At 39.9% G+C, this 17,188-nt stretch overlaps 2 protein-coding genes across 3 annotated transcripts; one reads left to right on the top strand and one right to left on the bottom strand.

Annotated features, from left to right (window-relative positions):
- Window positions 1–355: 355 nt before the first annotated feature.
- rnft1 (ring finger protein, transmembrane 1) lies at window positions 356–4,329 on the top strand. Its single transcript, XM_067494647.1, has 9 exons — window positions 356–535; window positions 1,166–1,629; window positions 1,710–1,786; window positions 1,869–1,969; window positions 2,352–2,505; window positions 2,618–2,776; window positions 2,892–2,957; window positions 3,046–3,147; window positions 3,393–4,329. The coding sequence occupies exons 1-9, from the start codon at window positions 510–512 to the stop codon at window positions 3,525–3,527; spliced, it is 1,284 nt and encodes a 427-aa protein (XP_067350748.1). The 5' UTR covers window positions 356–509; the 3' UTR covers window positions 3,528–4,329.
- A 920-nt stretch (window positions 4,330–5,249) lies between these two features.
- rps6kb1a (ribosomal protein S6 kinase b, polypeptide 1a) lies at window positions 5,250–16,389 on the bottom strand. Of its 2 annotated transcripts, XM_067494645.1 has the most exons (15): window positions 16,185–16,389; window positions 15,137–15,180; window positions 14,544–14,664; window positions 12,899–12,967; window positions 11,950–12,097; window positions 11,703–11,760; window positions 10,689–10,789; window positions 10,475–10,565; window positions 10,283–10,373; window positions 9,984–10,091; window positions 9,815–9,877; window positions 9,619–9,696; window positions 9,432–9,539; window positions 8,755–8,867; window positions 5,250–8,310 (listed from the first exon to the last, which is right to left on the bottom strand). In XM_067494645.1, the coding sequence occupies exons 1-15, from the start codon at window positions 16,254–16,256 to the stop codon at window positions 8,046–8,048; spliced, it is 1,530 nt and encodes a 509-aa protein (XP_067350746.1). In that variant the 5' UTR covers window positions 16,257–16,389; the 3' UTR covers window positions 5,250–8,045. The 2 variants fall into 2 exon arrangements, with proteins under 2 accessions (XP_067350746.1, XP_067350747.1); XM_067494646.1 differs by lacking the exon at window positions 14,544–14,664 and having other exon boundaries at window positions 16,185–16,285.
- Window positions 16,390–17,188: the final 799 nt, after the last annotated feature.

The raw sequence follows: 17,188 nt of genomic DNA, 5'->3' as shown, positions 1-17,188 counted from the left end.
TGTTGAAGCTTCTTTTCGTGATTACACTCGAGATGTCTGTGGCCAGAGCTTGTCGAGTTTGCCAAGGCATATTTTTTGTACATTGCCTGGGAAAATCAATAACCCTAATAATAATAGTGATAACAAAACCCTTTGAAAATACGTGTAAATTCCTTTTTACCGAAAGCATACAATCATCAAGCTGTATGGAATATGATAGCAATAAATACACAACTGCAATGTTTAATTTCTCTATAGAGCATGTTTTTCTTTACGCTCTGCTGGAACATGAGTGTAATTTGAACCTATTCCAGTAGGTGGAGATGTTGTGGCATTTTTTACATGCGATGTGTCGTAAAAACCCAGTAGAAGAAGTTTGTGGCGGTTGTGTCGTAAACAACGTCAAAATGTCTGAACGAGCAGCTTATGTCTTAGCCTGAGCATTAACCACTTTTTGTTTTTGATTTACTTTTGCCTTTGTTTCGTTTGGCTACTTGGGCGTTGTATCAAATGGGGACCAAGAGCTTATCATGAAACTCCGGGTGCAAGTTGACAGGTGAGTTGGAGCTTTTACCGTCGCAAGTTTGGACTGATAGAAAACATCTGGTAGTTAGCTGCTAATGCTAACGACAATTCAGGTCTTTGCGAGATGCGTGAGAGCGGCCAGCTGTCTGTCACATAATGAAATCTCTCTGTCTGTGCGTTACGCTTATTGCTTTAAATGACTGATCTAAATGATGACTACTTCAGCTAATGCATGAAAATATAACAATATATAATGACTAAGATAATCAGGATGGGCTGGGGTAACGTTAGTTTTGGTAGTATATTCACTTCGTTCTGATAATTTAATCTAGTAGTTTAAGATTGTAACATTCATCAAAACTTACTTAACAGTGATCTCTGGTACTTGTTGAATCTTTGACAGCTTGGCAGCTTTAACATATTGCATTAAATAATGAGTATTACAGTAATTTTTTCAAACCAAACCCGGAGATTATTGTCATTTTACCTAGCCATGCAAATTATCATCATCATCATCATTGCTACAGTTTGTGTCTTTGAATAAAGGACAATCTTCAAACGTGCAGTTTCAACCACTTAACTAAAAGATATTTTCAATCAGTAAAGCTTTGATCACAGATGATGTTGGTCACTTTTTGACAGTCTTCCTTCTGTGTCAAAGGAGTGATTCCAGCAGAGCACTGAAACTAAGGGAGTCTCCTACTGTAATGCAGCCTAATTTGAATGAGCGCCCCGCTCATGCAGGAAATGGTTTATCGCCAACTTTGCAACCAGAGGTTCCCACCAGGACACCAGCCTCTGGTGCAGCTGTCACCGACCATGAGAGCAGTGAAGTGCGGGTACCCATGATGAGCACAATAGGGGAGTCTAGTGGGGGTGCATCATCCAGGAGGTCAAGAGCCAACCCCCACAGCCACTCTCACACACATTCACATTCACACGGACATAATCGGACAGCGCACCACTCCAATTCAGACCCAGAGCTCGACTTGCCTGACTCCGATCTGGACTCTGGAGAACCCAGCACCTCCTTATCGGAGCTTCGCTGTCTCTTCCGCTGGGTCCAGAAGAGTCTTCCCTTCCTCGTTATACTGTGTGCTAAACTGGTCATCCAGCATGCTCTTGGTGAGTGTGAGTATGCAAAGAGCTGTTTTGTAACGATAAACATAAAACAGTCTGTCACAATCTTTCTCTACATTTATTAGGTCTAGCGGTTGGAGTTGGCCTCTTCACAACTTTTTTGTATGTGAATAAAAGCATTCAAACTCAAGTCTTTCTTCAGGTAAATAAAGACCTGACACATTAAGTAACAGTTTTCTGCTGTAAGATTTCTAAACCATGTTTTTGCCTGTGTTCACCCTCAGGATCGTCACTCAAAGCTGCAGTGTGTATGGCTGCTAGTCTTCTTGATCTTTTCCACGCTTCTTCTTTACTACACCTTTCTCACTGAGACACTTTACCGCTGGTAAGTCTAAATTATCTCCCATTAAACAACAAGTTATACAATGACAATACATGATGCTAATTTGTTTACACTTGCATTTACACATACATCGCTTTCACTCACTATAGCGTCACCATTCAAAAGAACAAGAAATACATATACTTAATCCATAGTTTTGATAACTTCATCAACAAACGACAATGTAGATAATAATGCAAACAGAGAAATTAGATTAAATGAGAAGATATGTTGAAACTTAATCTAGTGAAGTACACTTTGTGCACGATAACCAGTAAATGTTTATACTGTCTACCTGTACTGCAGTTAAGGAAACAGCAAAACCTAACATAAATGGTACCAGAGAACATTGCATCACCTAACCTTAATGTTAACCTCCTTCTAGCCTCATCTTCCTCAGCCCAACTATTGAGCCGCTGGGATTCTGGGAGGTTCTGTGGGCAGTTGGCATCACCAACTTCATAATAAAGTTCCTCTTTATGGGGATTAAGTGCCTTATTCTGCTGCTGCCATTTTCACTGGTGACTTACAGAACTCAGGTAAGTTTAGTGGATTACCTCTGGGGATTTAACCAAAAAAAAAATTTATCACTGCACTTGTGTTTTGGCAGTGTTGGTTCAGTAGTACTGATATGTGTTTTTATATCTCCAGGGGAGATGGCTGATGCTGACTGAGGAGCTAGGTCAGGTCCACCAGGCCATGGCTCCTGTTTCACTGTGGTTCCACTACCTGGTCACCTACCAGGAGGCGGATGGTATCCCTGGACTCACATTGGGGGTCCTGCTGGCCTTACTCTACCTCATACTGAAGGTGTGATCACTGAGATGTACCAGCAAACGATATTTGTTGTAGTCACATTAACATCTTTAACTTTTGACAATTAAAAAAAAAAATGACGTTTCTACTTTTTCATTCTTTTTCTCAGCTTTTAGGATTATATGGACAGTGGACTTCTTTAATGAAAACTGTGGGAATATTTCTGAGGGGGGAGGTCAGTGGTAAAAAATTGTTTTAAGTAGTCAATATCAATTTAGACTCAGTAACTAGCTGTGTTGAGGGTTTTAACTTTTGTTCCTCAGCATACAGGCACAGCAGCCACTAGAAGTCAGTGCACCGAGGCTGGAGATGTCTGCCCCATCTGTCAGGGAGAATACAGAGAGCCTCACGTTCTGCTCTGTCAGGTAAAACCCATTCCATTGGGCCAGCTTTACCCGTTTTTGTTTTGATATTGTTGTTGGTAGTACTGCAACCTGTGGTGGCATGTAGGTGTCATTCAAATTAAAACCACATGCTGTTATCTGCTAGTGCAAATATAACCAAGGTTTCCCATTTGTAATTAGTTTTTTTAATAATGGTAAACCGTTTTCCTCAATTTATGTATTAAGTGTAGGACACACTGACAAGCCGTTGCTTCTCTGTTCTGCAGCACATATTTTGTGACGAATGCATCGCTCTGTGGTTTAACCGAGAGAAGAGTTGTCCGCTCTGCCGCACTGTGATCACAGAGAAAGTCTACAAATGGAGAGACGGAGCTACATCTCCACACCTGCAGATTTATTGATCGATAAGGTACGGGTAGGAAGCATTTCAGTGCAGGACAGTGGTATTAGCTTGCATTTAATGTGATTTTCTTTTCTATGACTGACAAGTAATGTTGTACACACTGTTAATCAGTTAAGGGCTGTGTCCTCTGTGGGCCAGTGTCAGTAGACACACAACTTGCACCTACAGTAGGTGTGTTCCTAGCTTGTTTACCAGTACATCTCTACTTGTCACTCCAAAAACTGAAAGTTGTTTTTAATTTCATGCGCTCATTTTTTTCCTCTGCTGGTATTGTATTGCTTTTATTCACCTTTAATATAAACCTTCCTCAAGGGTAAACAAATTGTTCTTCCACTGTTTTATTTGTAAATATAAGATCAAAGAAAATATAAGTATTTTACACAGATTTTCCTCTATCAGGTTTGAACTAACATGCAACACCTGAACCTTTTCTTGTCCAGTGTTTCTAAAATTGTAAAAGCAGCTGTTGTGATTTGTAACAATAAATGTGTAGAGCTGCATAAGCAGCAACATCAATGACCAGCTGTTTGCAAGTCTGCATCTAGAAACTGGGTTTGGACATGAAAACTGAAAAAGAATGTTCCCTTTAGACGTTTTTCAATGATTGGTAAGAAGGATGCAACTGAGCTCATCACATTGAGTTACACAAATTATTTTTTTATAGAGGCAATGTAACCTCATTTTTGTAAAAACCAAAGACTGGGAGAAACATTTATTTTCCTATGTATGAAAACAATTACTGTTATTTTTGTCCATTTTGAACCATAAACCATCTAAATAAAGATCTGATGAAAGAAAAATGTAATGTATGTGACTCGTAAATAGCAGAATGAGAATCATTTAGCACCTAATCCTTGAATGTACATCAACATCTAAATAATAAAGTTTACCATGCATAGTCTGAATACATTTTCTTGCTGAAATGCATCCCATTATAACTGCTTTATACTATGCATTTATACTTTTGCTACGCATAAACAAGGTGCATTCATTATTTTAATTTTGACTTTATTATGTACATGATACATATTACATACCCAATCTCAAAGGGTGTGAAAGATCTAGGTGTGACAAATCAACAAACGTTAATTGATTTTAAACACCCCTTCCACAAGGTATTTTTTCCCCCACCTTTACTAAAATTGATAATACTATTGTTCTCAAACATCTACGTGGGGATGGTACTTCTCAAGTATACCTGCAAAGAAGCAAAACAAGAATGAAATTTTATGGATAAACCCAAGTCTGTTCATTAACTGCTTGTGCTTTATGCACTGCAAACAGACAAAATGGATTTCAAGTTTTCAGCAAGGAAAGTCCACAAATAAATGTTTTTTGAAAGAAAGGAAAAAAAAACAAACAAACTGGAATATCACATGATGCTACACACAAATATTGTAAAATGTTCAGGTCACCGTCTTCAATTTTGGAATTACTAAAAGCTACATCTGAGGTTGCTTTAAGACCAGTTCTGTAGAAAAGAATTTGTCTACATGCTTATTAATGACATCACTCTCAAGACTTAAATACCAAATCCAGTTGTATCACATTCTGCTGTCTTATCTAAAGAAAACTACAAAATAAATACCTAGTTTGCATAGTGTGGACAATGCAGTTAAAACACAATGGCACTTGAAAATAAATATAAGCAAAGGAAGTGGAATAAAAAGTGGAGTTACTGACTTAAACACAGCTGTTTTGCCAGAATCGAAGAACTAAATTTCAGCCCAACACTGATCCATATTTGAACCTTGAGCTTTGTATCTTTTAAATGAGCTTCATTTGTGTAAAAATGTGCAAAGTAACTCACAGAAACACAGTTAAATCCCTGTGTGAGGATTGATGTGGAACATAACGTAAACATACTTGACCTTTTGTAGTTCTTACAAAAAACAAAACAAAAAACATTGAGTCATTGTCCAGTTTGTTTACAAACAACAAAATAATTTGGTTCATTGAGACAGTACAGGAAACATTTTGGAATCATTCAAACATAAGCTAATGTTCATTCATTCAGTTTTCATTAAGTATCATAGGAATCTGCATTCAATGGGGCCTGGTGACTCAAGGGTAGAGCACTGGGTTGGAATGCAGAAGGCAACAGGTTCAAATCCCACCCTACCTAGCCACCAAGGGTCGCCTTGGTGCTGGTCCTGAGCCCAGATAAATGGTAGGGTTGTGGCAGGAAGGGCATCCGACGTAAAAAGTCATGCCAATCAACGTGCGTAACACATTTGGCTGTGATGACCCCTGAAGGGACAAGCCGAAAGCCGGTAATCTTTGATCCTAGGAATCTGTTTTCAATGTCATGATCAGTTTTAGGGTGAAAATTTTCCAACGGCTCTTACTGCAGCTTTACAAGATACAAACATCTCAATTCAACCACTTTTAAGGGATCTACTCATATACACTAACCAGCCACTTTATTAGGTACACCAGTTTAACTGCTTGTTAACACACAACTAATTACAACTTAATGCATTTAGGCACGTAAACACAGTCCAGACAATCTAATGAAGTTTAAACCGAGCATCAGAATGGGTAGGAAAGGTGATTTATATGACTTTGAACATGGCATGGTTGTTGTTGCCAGATGGGCTGGTCTGAGTATTTCAGAAACCGTTGGACTCCTGGGATTCACAAAGAACCATCTCTAGGGGTTTACAGAGAACTGTCTGAAATAATGGAAATATGGACAGAGCAGTCGTTCTCTGGGTAAAAATGCCTTGTTGATGCCAGAGGTCGGTGTAGAATGACCAGGCCGGTTCGACCAGATACAAAGGCAACAGTAGCTCAAATAACCACACGTTACAACTGAGGTATGCAGAGGAGGATCCCTGACGGCACAACACATCAAACCTTAAAGCTAATGAGCTACATCAAGCAGAGGACAACAGCAAGTACCACTCCTGTCAGCTAAGAAAAGGAAACTGTGGCTACAATTTACAAAAACCCACCAAACATGGACTATATGAGATTGTCAGGTCTAGTTTTCATTTCTGCCGTGACATTCCGATGGTAGGTCAAGACTTGGTATAACAACATGAAAAAATGGATCTATCCTGCCTGTTATCAACAGATCAGGCTGGCAGTGCTGGTGTGGCTCACTTTGGGCCCCTACAATTTAAGCATTGTTTAAATGGCAAGGTCTACCTGAGTATGGTTGCCGACCCTGTCCATCCCTTTATGACCACAGTGTACCTTCTCGTGTATCTTCTGATGGCTACTTCTAGCATTGAAACCATCTTAAATTGGCTTCCTGATCATGACAATGAGTTCACTGTACTCATATGGGTTCACTATACTAATTTGGCCTCCAAAGTCACCAGATCCTAATCCAATAGAGCACTTTTAGAATGTGCAGCAACTGTGTGATCTCTAAATCTCTAAGGAACGTTTCCAGCACTTTGTTAAATCTATGCCATGAAGAATTAAGACTTCATAAGAAGTTATGAAGGCAAAAGGGGGTCCAACCCAATACAATTTGTACCTAATTAAGTGGCAGGTTAGGGTAATTCTGGATTACCCCTCTTACAGACAGGCCGGTGACTTTCAACGCACAAAAACCAAAGACGTGAATGCAGCCTTTATCAGCAAAAGGCAGTGATTTCAATTTGGTTGAGTGTATTTTGAGTCAATGGGTACTGTTTGTTGGTCTCCGACTATGACAGTGGCAATGAGATTGCATTGAGTAGAAAGTAAAATTATGCTGCAGACTGGATCTAAGCACACATTTAAATGACGCATAAAAAAAGGCATTTAAACTCCTTTTACATTCAACACAAACTTAACGGTGCTTCTGGACAGGCCTCCTTTAGAAAGCAGTCAACCAAGTAAAGCAGTGCTAAGGTTTGGTATTAATTTTGGTGGAAGTTATGCTTTCATCTAAAATTTCACTTATTTTTATAGCTGCTTTTCTGTTGGTTCCACCTACTCCTGAACAAAGGCAATGTGATTATTTATTTCAACATAAAGAAATGCTGTGTCTATGGTGGAATTGTTATCCAATAAATCTACATACCGACAGTGTAATCTTCAAGTTCTTATCACAAGAAGATTATTAAACAAACGAGAAGCCTGGCATGTTAAGGGAGACATTATTGCCCTTTCCCTTGTAGCCAAACTCACCCACTGTGATGGAGGCAAGTAGTCGTAAACACTAAGGATAAAAAAGCACCAGTACATCATATGATAATGCCAGTCAAGTACACCATTACCACCACAATCCAGTCATTAGCTGGCATTACCCACTATATGAGTAGATGGAGTTTCATTGAGAAGCACTTCTCTCACAATACTTTGACTGACCACACATCCACTCTACTCAACTGTCACAGGCTGAGTCAGGAGAACTTTTGGACTCCAAAGAGGAAAAGGCGTGGCTGGAAGAGCTGGTGAGCGGCATTGACAGTGTCAGTTTAAATCAAAATGTCTACATATCTCTTTTAAAGAAAACAATAAAAGGGAAGAGGCAGAGGAATTGGAAAAGTCCTAATGTTTGTAGGCTAGCTGAGTGTCATAGGTTCATTCGTAGATGTTCAGGCCGCTTGGAGTTCATGGGGTAGGCCTGCTTTTTGTAAGGCCCTACACTGATACCTGACGGGTGCCTGATTGGAAGTGGTGCAGAGGCCTCTGATGTGTTACTGCTGCTTGTGTCCATTTGCTCCACTGTTGATACATCCATGGGTTGTTCTGCCAAGCTTCCAGTAGTCAGCAGTGATGGACTGCCTGACAGTGCGGGTCCCCTGGGCCAACAGTCTGCTCTTGCAAACTTTACTGGACTGTGGAAGAGGGAAATGTGAGAAACATTTGGGTTTTCCCATGAGCTTCTGTCCATGACACCACCACTTCTGTGTAAGGACACAGAGGCAGTCAGTGTTGACAGAGCTATAATTGATGTGCTTATTTAATGAGATAATAATACCTATAACTGCCTTTAACCCCAGAAATATAAGAGGCAAATAACTAACTAAAACCTCCTTGTGTTCTTTCATTTCAAATGTATCTTTATTTTCCACAACTGACCTTCTATTTTTACCCATGATAAATGTGATGATCAAGGATTTTCAAAACTTTAGAGGATTCCTGGTCCTGTAGATGATTTATTTAGGCCAAACAAGCTGGATTTATAAGCCAATGAGTCATGGTTGAGGGAAAGGGTTGGAGTGGGAGCTGTTTTTAAATGCAATTCTGTGAAACCCGGGACCAAAACAACTTGCCGTTACCTCACAGGTGTTCTTGGGCTTCCTGGAAACTTGCGTGGTGAGCGGACCTTTGGCTCGAAGGAGAACTTCTCTTTGACATTTTCAAGCACAGATGGGGCTACATATGTGAATCCCTGGAGGAGGAGTGGGGGACAAAACATAAACAGACATCTGAGTCCACCTCTTCAAAAACCATCCTTTTGAAAACAACCCACAGCTGATGATGAGCAATGAAATTCTGAGTGAACCATATCATGCAATGTGGTGGAACAGTGAATGATGCTTCCAGGAAAAGCAACAGGGCTAAACCATATGGGATGTATTAACCGATTCTCGTAAGACCTTCTTGTTGAAAACGAAATAAAGAAAACATTATATCCAGAGATTTCCTCTGTATGTTTGTCTGCAGACAATACTGAAAGTGTTCAGCCTTCTATTAAAAACCCTTTATCTTTTTCTTTAAAAAAGGAATGCAAAATTTTGCAACACGATATTCACTGCCATCAGCGCAGTCCTACAATTTTTACTTTAACTTTGATGTTAACGTAACGAGTTTAAATAATAACAAAATCTTTCATGAATGTTATGAAAGATGGCGACCATAAAGAGAATACTTGACTGCTACTGGCTCTTGGTTATGTGTTGTCACATACATGTACATTTTTCTGTATGACTGATTTATAGAACTAGATACCCACCAGGAAGACTTGATTGGCACTTTCGCTGAGTGTAGAGTCATCAGGGCTGTCTACCGGAGTCTGGCTGGTAAACTTCGAGTCAAACTGGCTGACATCATCAGCAGATTGCTGCCAAAAGAAACAGGTCAATTAATCACAACTTGAATGGACAAGTCACAGAGGTAGCTTCTGAGTAAGACAAACTCACCAGGAACGGCTTAAATGGAGGCTCTACTTTGCGAGCGAGGAGGTCATCCCAGTTTATATGCCTGAAGAATGGATGGGCCTGGGAAGACGATGCACCAAGCAGTCTTAATATTCATAACCACCGCCAGGTTTCCACAAGAAATGTGCCGATTTTCTAAGTTACTCCTTCCTGATAAAGTCAAAACAAATTTATTTACCTGGACCTCAGCAGCATCTCCTGGTCCAGCCCCAAGTCGCAATGAGGCATTTCGTTTCAGCAGCTGAAAGAGAAATATTAGAGACTCCATTTTCTGCCTCTCCAAATATTTCAGCATAAACAACACACTATCTGAAACATAGAACAGAAGGAAGAATTTTGCTGCTCACCTTTTTCAGAAGGTCCCTGGCTTCTTGTGTGAGGTAAGGTGGAAGGCTGAGTTTGCATTTTAAGATTTTGTCGATCGTCTTCTTACGGTTTTCACCAGTAAAAGGGGGCTATGAAAGTACAGTAAGTCAGAAACAACAGTTCAGCCACTGCTTCCTGGAGGAGTGATGTAATATAATAATAGTGTTGCATTTGTAATGTTAGTATTAATAATTTGGCAACATAACAGAATTTATATAATATTATAGTGTTGTGATAAACTTGCTTATTGGCACTATGGAATTAACGGACATGCACTTACGGCGCCTGTTAACATATCATACATTAGAGCTCCCAGACTCCACCAGTCTACTGCTCGGTTGTGTCCGCTCCTCATCAGGATCTCTGGAGCCCTGAGGAAAGAGGGGGGAAGGATAAGGTGACACAGAAGATGCACAGCACTGAGCTAAATGTAAAGATGCATCACTGAATTAATTTACAGTGCAAGACTTACATGTATTCGATAGTGCCACAGAAGGTGTGGGTGACTGTTCCATCATGGATGGATTCTTTGCATAGACCAAAGTCTGTCAACTTCACATGCCCTAGACAGGACAGATGCAAAGCCAAAAAAAAAAAAAAAAAAAAATGAGAGAAACGCACTCCAAAGAAAAACAAGCATCTGGGTGCATAATCTGCCTTTCACGAGGGACACTTTTTTTCTGTACCATTGTTGTTGAGCATGATGTTCTCAGGCTTCAGGTCTCTATAGATAATGCCTTTCTTGTGCAGGTGACCCAGTGCCATCGAGATCTCAGCCAGGTAGAAACTGTCAGCAGAAACAAACAAGTCAACAAGTGAATCTTTTTTTTCCCCATTTCATCTCACTGCTTATGTATGTTAATTTCACTTGCATAATGTTCTATGTTTCAACTGCTCCTTAGTGACCTGCAGTCAAGATTTTATTTTAGGAATATTACACACCCCTATTTGTTTAGCAGCTTGGTTCATGTAATCACCATTTTCATCTCCAGAGTGTTTACAAAACAGAACATGTGCTGCAAGTGTCTGTCCCTGTTCCAAGTGTCACATTTCTGCCCGTTTCCACAAACCTCAATTCTGCCAATTTCAAACTGCCTGAAAGAAAACTCTTCAGTATCTTTTTCTTTTTCCTTAGAGTTTTTTCTTTAGTTGTTAGCATGTGTCTGCTACAGACAACACAGTGACGTTTGGACATGATCTGGCATAAAAAAACAAGACATCTAACAGACAACTTGCATCACTGGGTGCTTTCTAAGGTTCCCATACTGTAGTCATTTGGGAAGGATTTCCTATTGTAAATATTGGTTGTGGTCTTGAAAATGTGAACAAACATATGAGATGTGAGTGGAAAAGATTCAAAGAAAGATTCAAAGAAATTTCAAATCCATGTGTCTAAGCATAACATCCTGAAACAAAATAAGTTTTAAACACTCTCAGGACATCCTTTCTTCTTCACATGCGTTTTTCAGGAAAGTCCCCACTTATTTATAGAAACACGACAAATAGGTCAGAGTAAACGTACGGACAAATTATATCTCTAGGAAGATGTTTAAGACAGATTGCATATAGTTAGTCCTTTTATCATAACTCAAACTCTCTGGATCCTCTCCAACTCAGTGTTTTATTAAAGGACATTTTGAAATGGGGACAGGTAGTGCAAGGGGTTGAACCACCAACCCATGCTTACCAAATCGACTTACCATGCTGTGTCTTCCATGAAAATGCCCTCTCTTTCCAGCTGCATAAACAGCTCTCCTCCTGCAACAACCACAAACAAAATATGTGAGTTGTTTGTATACATTGTTAAAGGGTCCATAAAAATTCCAAAGACGGAAAAAAAAAAAACGGATCCACAATCTACATTCATTTTTAGTGTACATATAGATTTGAGAAAGTGAAGTTGCTGAGATTTGTATGTCATGTTTGATTGGGCATTACATTGCTCACCACTTAGATACTCAAGGATGAGGTACAACTTTCCTCCCGTCTGAAAGGCATAGATGAGGTCCACAATGAAAGGATGCTTCACTTCCTCCAGAATGTTCCTCTCTGCTTTGGTGTGTGCTGTGTCTTTTGCATTACGCACAATCATGGCCTGCAAGGGAGAGAAAAGGTTTATAGCCAAGACTAGGCAACTACTTGGGTAGTAACATAAACTCTGTAAGTTAGAGTCATTGCTTTAACACCATCTTAAGAGGCAGAGCAGGAATTATGACGCAAAAAGTGTAACAGTAAAGCTACGCTTAAGCTGAAGCTGAACCAATAAACACAGTCATTAACAAAAACCTCAAGCTTCAGAGAACATGAGCTGTTTTTTCAGTCTCACATCAGCTCTGTGTCAGCTGTAGTGAAGAGGCCAATCTGAACAAAAGAAGCAGCTATGAGATTTCATGAGAAAAAGCCTGCAGCAATTATTTTTACTCTATGCTTAGGTTTGGTTTCAGAGCCGTGTCACTGTAAAACACAGAGAGACATGCAGTACAGGTGAAACCCTATACACATGTACTTAAGCAGCATAAGGCTTAGGAGTCAACTAAGGAGCCAGTTCCCCATAAAGGTAGGCTACTTGCATTTCTTCCCAACTTAGTTGCTCCAGGTGAGCGTTGGCAGCTCCCCCATCAGTGTGTGCGAGTGTGTGATTGAGTGCAATTGGGCAAATGAGAAAATGTAAAGCCCTTTGAGCGCCAATAGGTGAAAAAGCGCTATGTAAGTGCAGACTTTACCATTTCTTTACAAATCTATTAGATTATTCTCTAACAATTCGCTATTTTATATATCCACTAGGGGACACTCAGGCTTTGCTTTATTGAAAAAACGTACTTCCTATATCTATGATATTTCTCACCTAATAAAATTATGAACATTGGCCAAACCCAACACTGGTGGACCAACTTACCTTCTTCAAAACTTTCATAGCAAATATCTTCCCAGATGTGGCACCAGACACCTTCCGAACTTGAAACACCTGAATAGATGTACACAATTTCAAGCTAAAATCCAAAGAGATTTCCACAAGCTGTTCGTTACAACACACAGAATTCAATTCAATTCAATTTACATCACGCCTTCATTTCTTACAGTGTAGTCATATTTTGGGTGGACAATGCTGTGAAAAGCAGGAAACGTTTTAATGACCTACAGGATATTCTATACAAGTAGCATCCAGGTTTCTTTCAAGACCAGCATGAAAGACCCTGAACTAATCATTTAAAATCTCACAGTAATAATTTGTATTTATTTATTTTTGGCCATTCGGCTTATCCTGTGAGTAAAGGGTCGCCAAAGCGGATCATTGTCCGCACGATGATTTGTCACAGTTTTTAGGCCGAAAGCATTTCCTGACGCAACCCCTCCCACATTTACCGGCACTGGACAACTGGGGATGGGAATGGGCTGTTAGGGGTTCACTGCCCAGAGACACTTTGACCGGGGATCAAACCACTGAGCCTGTGGTCCATGGACAACTGCCTTACCAACTGAAAAAACAGCGCTGGCACCTGTATTTATGAAGGCATTATTAAATACCCATTTTATCAGTGTGGCCTAGAATTATTTAATGTCATGTAACATTTTCTCCGCTTCCAGCTATATTTAAGTACAATCACTAGGATATAATTTAATTAATTTGACCTGGATCTGCATGAGTGGCAGAAGATCAATAAATTGATTACCAATCAAAATGACTAGGGCTATGCTATGCTATACAATCAAATATGCATTTTTAGCAGTGTGTTTGGAATGTGGAAAATGTGCATTCATTTTACTAGGAAATACATGTGCAATAGGTGAGCCAAAGTCTATGCCTTGCATAATAACAGGGTAATTCTTGAAAGACTGAGTCGATTAACTAGAAATCTCTGCATATATATAGACTGTAACTAAAAAACACTATCAAAACAAATGACAGTGTTTAAAAAAAAATTAATTACTCTGCAATGCTGAAAAATTCCAAAGTTGCAGAAAATGCTGTCATCATCCCACACAAAACCACTTCAAGAAAAGAAAAACACATGTGTCTTGCTTGCTAAGTCAAAATGTTTCCAAAATAAGTATGATGTGCACTTTCTTTGTCAGGTTTTGAAGAAAAAAGGGCATCAAAGTTCCAAAACAGTTTAGGCTGATAAAAAAAAAGGACAGCTTTCCTAATGTAACTTCAACATGTTCACTTACAGAGGAGTACAGATGATTACACTTGTGTGGGTAAAAAGATATTAGTCACAGTACATCATATCAGTTAAAGTTGCCCACAGCCAAAAAAATCCCCACCTGTTAGAACACCTGCAATGAGCTCCCCCAACAAACATACTGGTCCCAAGCAAAAAGTGCACATGATAATTCCCCACACAAATAAATAAGTCAGGACATTTTCAATCTGATGTAAGCAACATCTAGTGCCTGTGACTAATACACACCCAACTTTGCAGCTGTTAGTTCATCGTTTAAGTTTCTAGCCTAAATATATAACACATATTACACCCTTCAAATCAGAATTTCAAGTCAGGTTAATATGAGGAAAATGGAAGAAGCAGTTAGGGCCTCACCTTTCCATAGCCACCTTTTCCCAAAACTTTCAGCAGCTCAAAACATTCAGGTCTGATCTGCTCTGTTCCCTTGTTCACACTGTTCTCTGAAATCTCAAACTTTTCACAGTCATCCATGTTACTGGCAAAAGAAAGAATGAAGAAAATAAATGGATGCATAGCAGTGTTATCAATGAAAGTTAAGAGCATTTGGGGATAGATTTATTTATTTATAATAGCTGAACTGGGACTGATGGTGGTTCTACAGTTTGTTATTATTCATAAATTAATTTATTGTTTTAATCAATATCACAGAATTATCATATTTTATTATTGTGAATCACAAATTTCCCGATTTTTTTTATTTTTACGTCCAATCAACAGTAATACATTCTGACATTGAAGGAGCAGGCACAGGCCAAATTTGGACATTTCAGCTTTATAAAAAAAAATGCCAATGATTACCAAAATCATTGGTATGTCCATCAAGTTTTGCAACTCATGCAACAATTTACCTCTGCTATCCAAACAGAAAGCACTAATGGTTACTTACAAGTCAGTGGTGGTCATTTTAATGCATCCAAATACAAGGAGTTGCATTGCTTTTTACTCACAATTCAAAGCTACTGCACTGGTCCATATATTCACTGAACTGGCCCTGAAAGTGAGGAGCAGAACATGAACAGAAAAATCATACAGGAACTGTTTTGTTTGGCTACCAGAAAACTTTGCTTATTTAGACACATTATAGGCGTCACAGTGTTTTAAAAGTCATGTCATTTTATTTTTGCAAACTAACATCAAGCTAATTAAGACACACATCTTTTTGTTTACTATATTCAAATAGATCAGCGACTGTCAATTCCTAACTGGTAATAAGTCACGGACTAGGACTGGCCGTTAGCTAGCAGCTTTTAGCCACATTGCCGCTAACGTTAGCCTGGGAGGAGTTCCGACTGGTGTCGGTGGGCTTTACTACGATAGTTCATTTATATTGCCAGCGCCAACCGTGGTCCGAGGTCAGAAAAAGCTGTCAAAGTCTAACTACATTTGGCATACAACACAGTAATGTGCAGCCATGCCGGTGAATACCGATGCAAAGCCGTAACAAATACGGAGTTCATTATCGGACACTAAGCAGCCCCCGGTACACTAACTACGCATGGCATCTGCCTTCGTGCTCGGCGTTGCTTACGGGGATTTCCAAGGGTTGTTTCCTGTGTTTGCAACATCCCATCTGTTGGTATGGTGTTGTTTGTGACTTCACTGTCTGTTCACCCAACGCTGGCCATTGTTTGTGCTCTTGAAAACTTACTTAACTAGCGTTACTTGAACGGTGCTCACATTAATGTAAACCGGGGAAACACCAACCTGTCGACAGTCAACCCTCTTTTACAGATAAAAATTACTTCTTTGTCCAGTGAATTTGGTGAAAGGAATTTTTAATTGGATATCATTTTGCATAAACAAAAAGCTCCGGAAAATACTTTATATAAAGAGCAATGACTGTTTTGTGCGCGACTGACAAATTCCGCGGGAAAGGGGTGAATGAGTTCATGTCCGATAATGGATGCCCCGTTTCTGGCGTTACCAACACAGGCCTCAGAGCTGCTAAGCGCTAGCTAGCCCACTGGCTAACAGTGGTGATATTAGTAAACTCACCCCGTCCTCAACTTCGTCGTCAGAGACTCTCTCATCCGCTTGATCCAAATCGATGTCGAAAACCGCGGCCATGGCCACGACACTTCACTTGTTGACTAGACAGAGAACAGAGCCCCGCTCCCCCGCCTCATGGGAGAGCCATCGCCGTTAGAGCCGGCTGCAGCAGACAGCATGTGCTAACAGGCAGCGAGCTAACCAAAACAAGAGACCAGCAGCAGCAAAGGCCTCTAGTGTCGGCCACCGGCACTGCTCCGGGTTGGCACCGGGTTGGCACGGAGTGTGTGGCCACTGCTCAACTTGCAGTAGCTTAATAACAAAAGTTTATTTATTTTCACCTGACCTTAAATAAAAAATAACACAGCCCACATTTTATCACATGAAGTTTCAGAATTTCCTGTGAGTTAATTTCCCTTTTAAGAGTTGAAATGGCAGAAAGTTCCCATGGGATGGTCGGCTACCATCTCATTTATTTTAGCGCAACACGCCTCCAGATTAGATTTTTGGCATTTAAAGCTGGTAGTTGGTGGCAGCAACACTGAATCAAAGAGGACATTTGCTTTCAACCTCCCATTCACAAATTTGGAGCCATTGACGTAGTTCCAGCACTTCGCAGAAACTGGATGTATTATTTCATGTGCTGATCATTTTTCTCCTGGGCAGCAGTGTTTAAGAAAGTGTGTGTCTTCTTACCAGAGGTCAAACTTTCTTCCTCTGGTTACCCCCATCTACAGTATGGACACTTGCATACATACTTCCTCGATTCCTGATCTGCTTGAACTAAAAGGGGTCGTTTGTAATTTCAGGGGTGGGGGGCCTGTTTGTTTGCTCTTTGGGGCCAGCAGAGTTTAACATCTTTGTTTGCCCTTCATCTTTGTTCACAAAATGAAAAGGTGTCTGTCTTCTCATGCATGATGTTGGGACCTTGTTCTATTTAGAAATGAAGAAAAACAAATCTTGTCCAAGATCAAGAGAAAACAGTTTCTTTAAAGACAATCCAACACTAT

This window comes from Channa argus, chromosome 24 (genome assembly GCF_033026475.1).
Source record: "Channa argus isolate prfri chromosome 24, Channa argus male v1.0, whole genome shotgun sequence".
Classification (NCBI taxonomy): domain Eukaryota; kingdom Metazoa; phylum Chordata; class Actinopteri; order Anabantiformes; family Channidae; genus Channa; species Channa argus.
This window is presented reverse-complemented; position numbering and strand designations above follow the sequence as displayed.

Bases quoted from the DNA above. Each gene is read 5' to 3' on its own strand.
- rnft1 (XM_067494647.1), top strand. From the start codon at position 510: ATGAAACTCCGGGTGCAAGTTGACAG. The intron at 1,630-1,709 runs GTGAGTGTGAGT...TACATTTATTAG, and splicing joins GGTCATCCAGCATGCTCTTG to GTCTAGCGGTTGGAGTTGGC. The intron at 2,506-2,617 runs GTAAGTTTAGTG...TTATATCTCCAG, and splicing joins TGGTGACTTACAGAACTCAG to GGGAGATGGCTGATGCTGAC.
- rps6kb1a (XM_067494645.1), bottom strand. From the start codon at position 16,256: ATGGCCGCGGTTTTCGACATCGATTTGGATCAAGCGGATGAGAGAGTC. The intron at 11,761-11,949 runs GTGAGCAATGTA...TGGTTGTTGCAG, and splicing joins CATCCTTGAGTATCTAAGTG to GAGGAGAGCTGTTTATGCAG. The intron at 9,697-9,814 runs GTAAATAAATTT...TCGTCTTCCCAG, and splicing joins GAGATGCTGCTGAGGTCCAG to GCCCATCCATTCTTCAGGCA.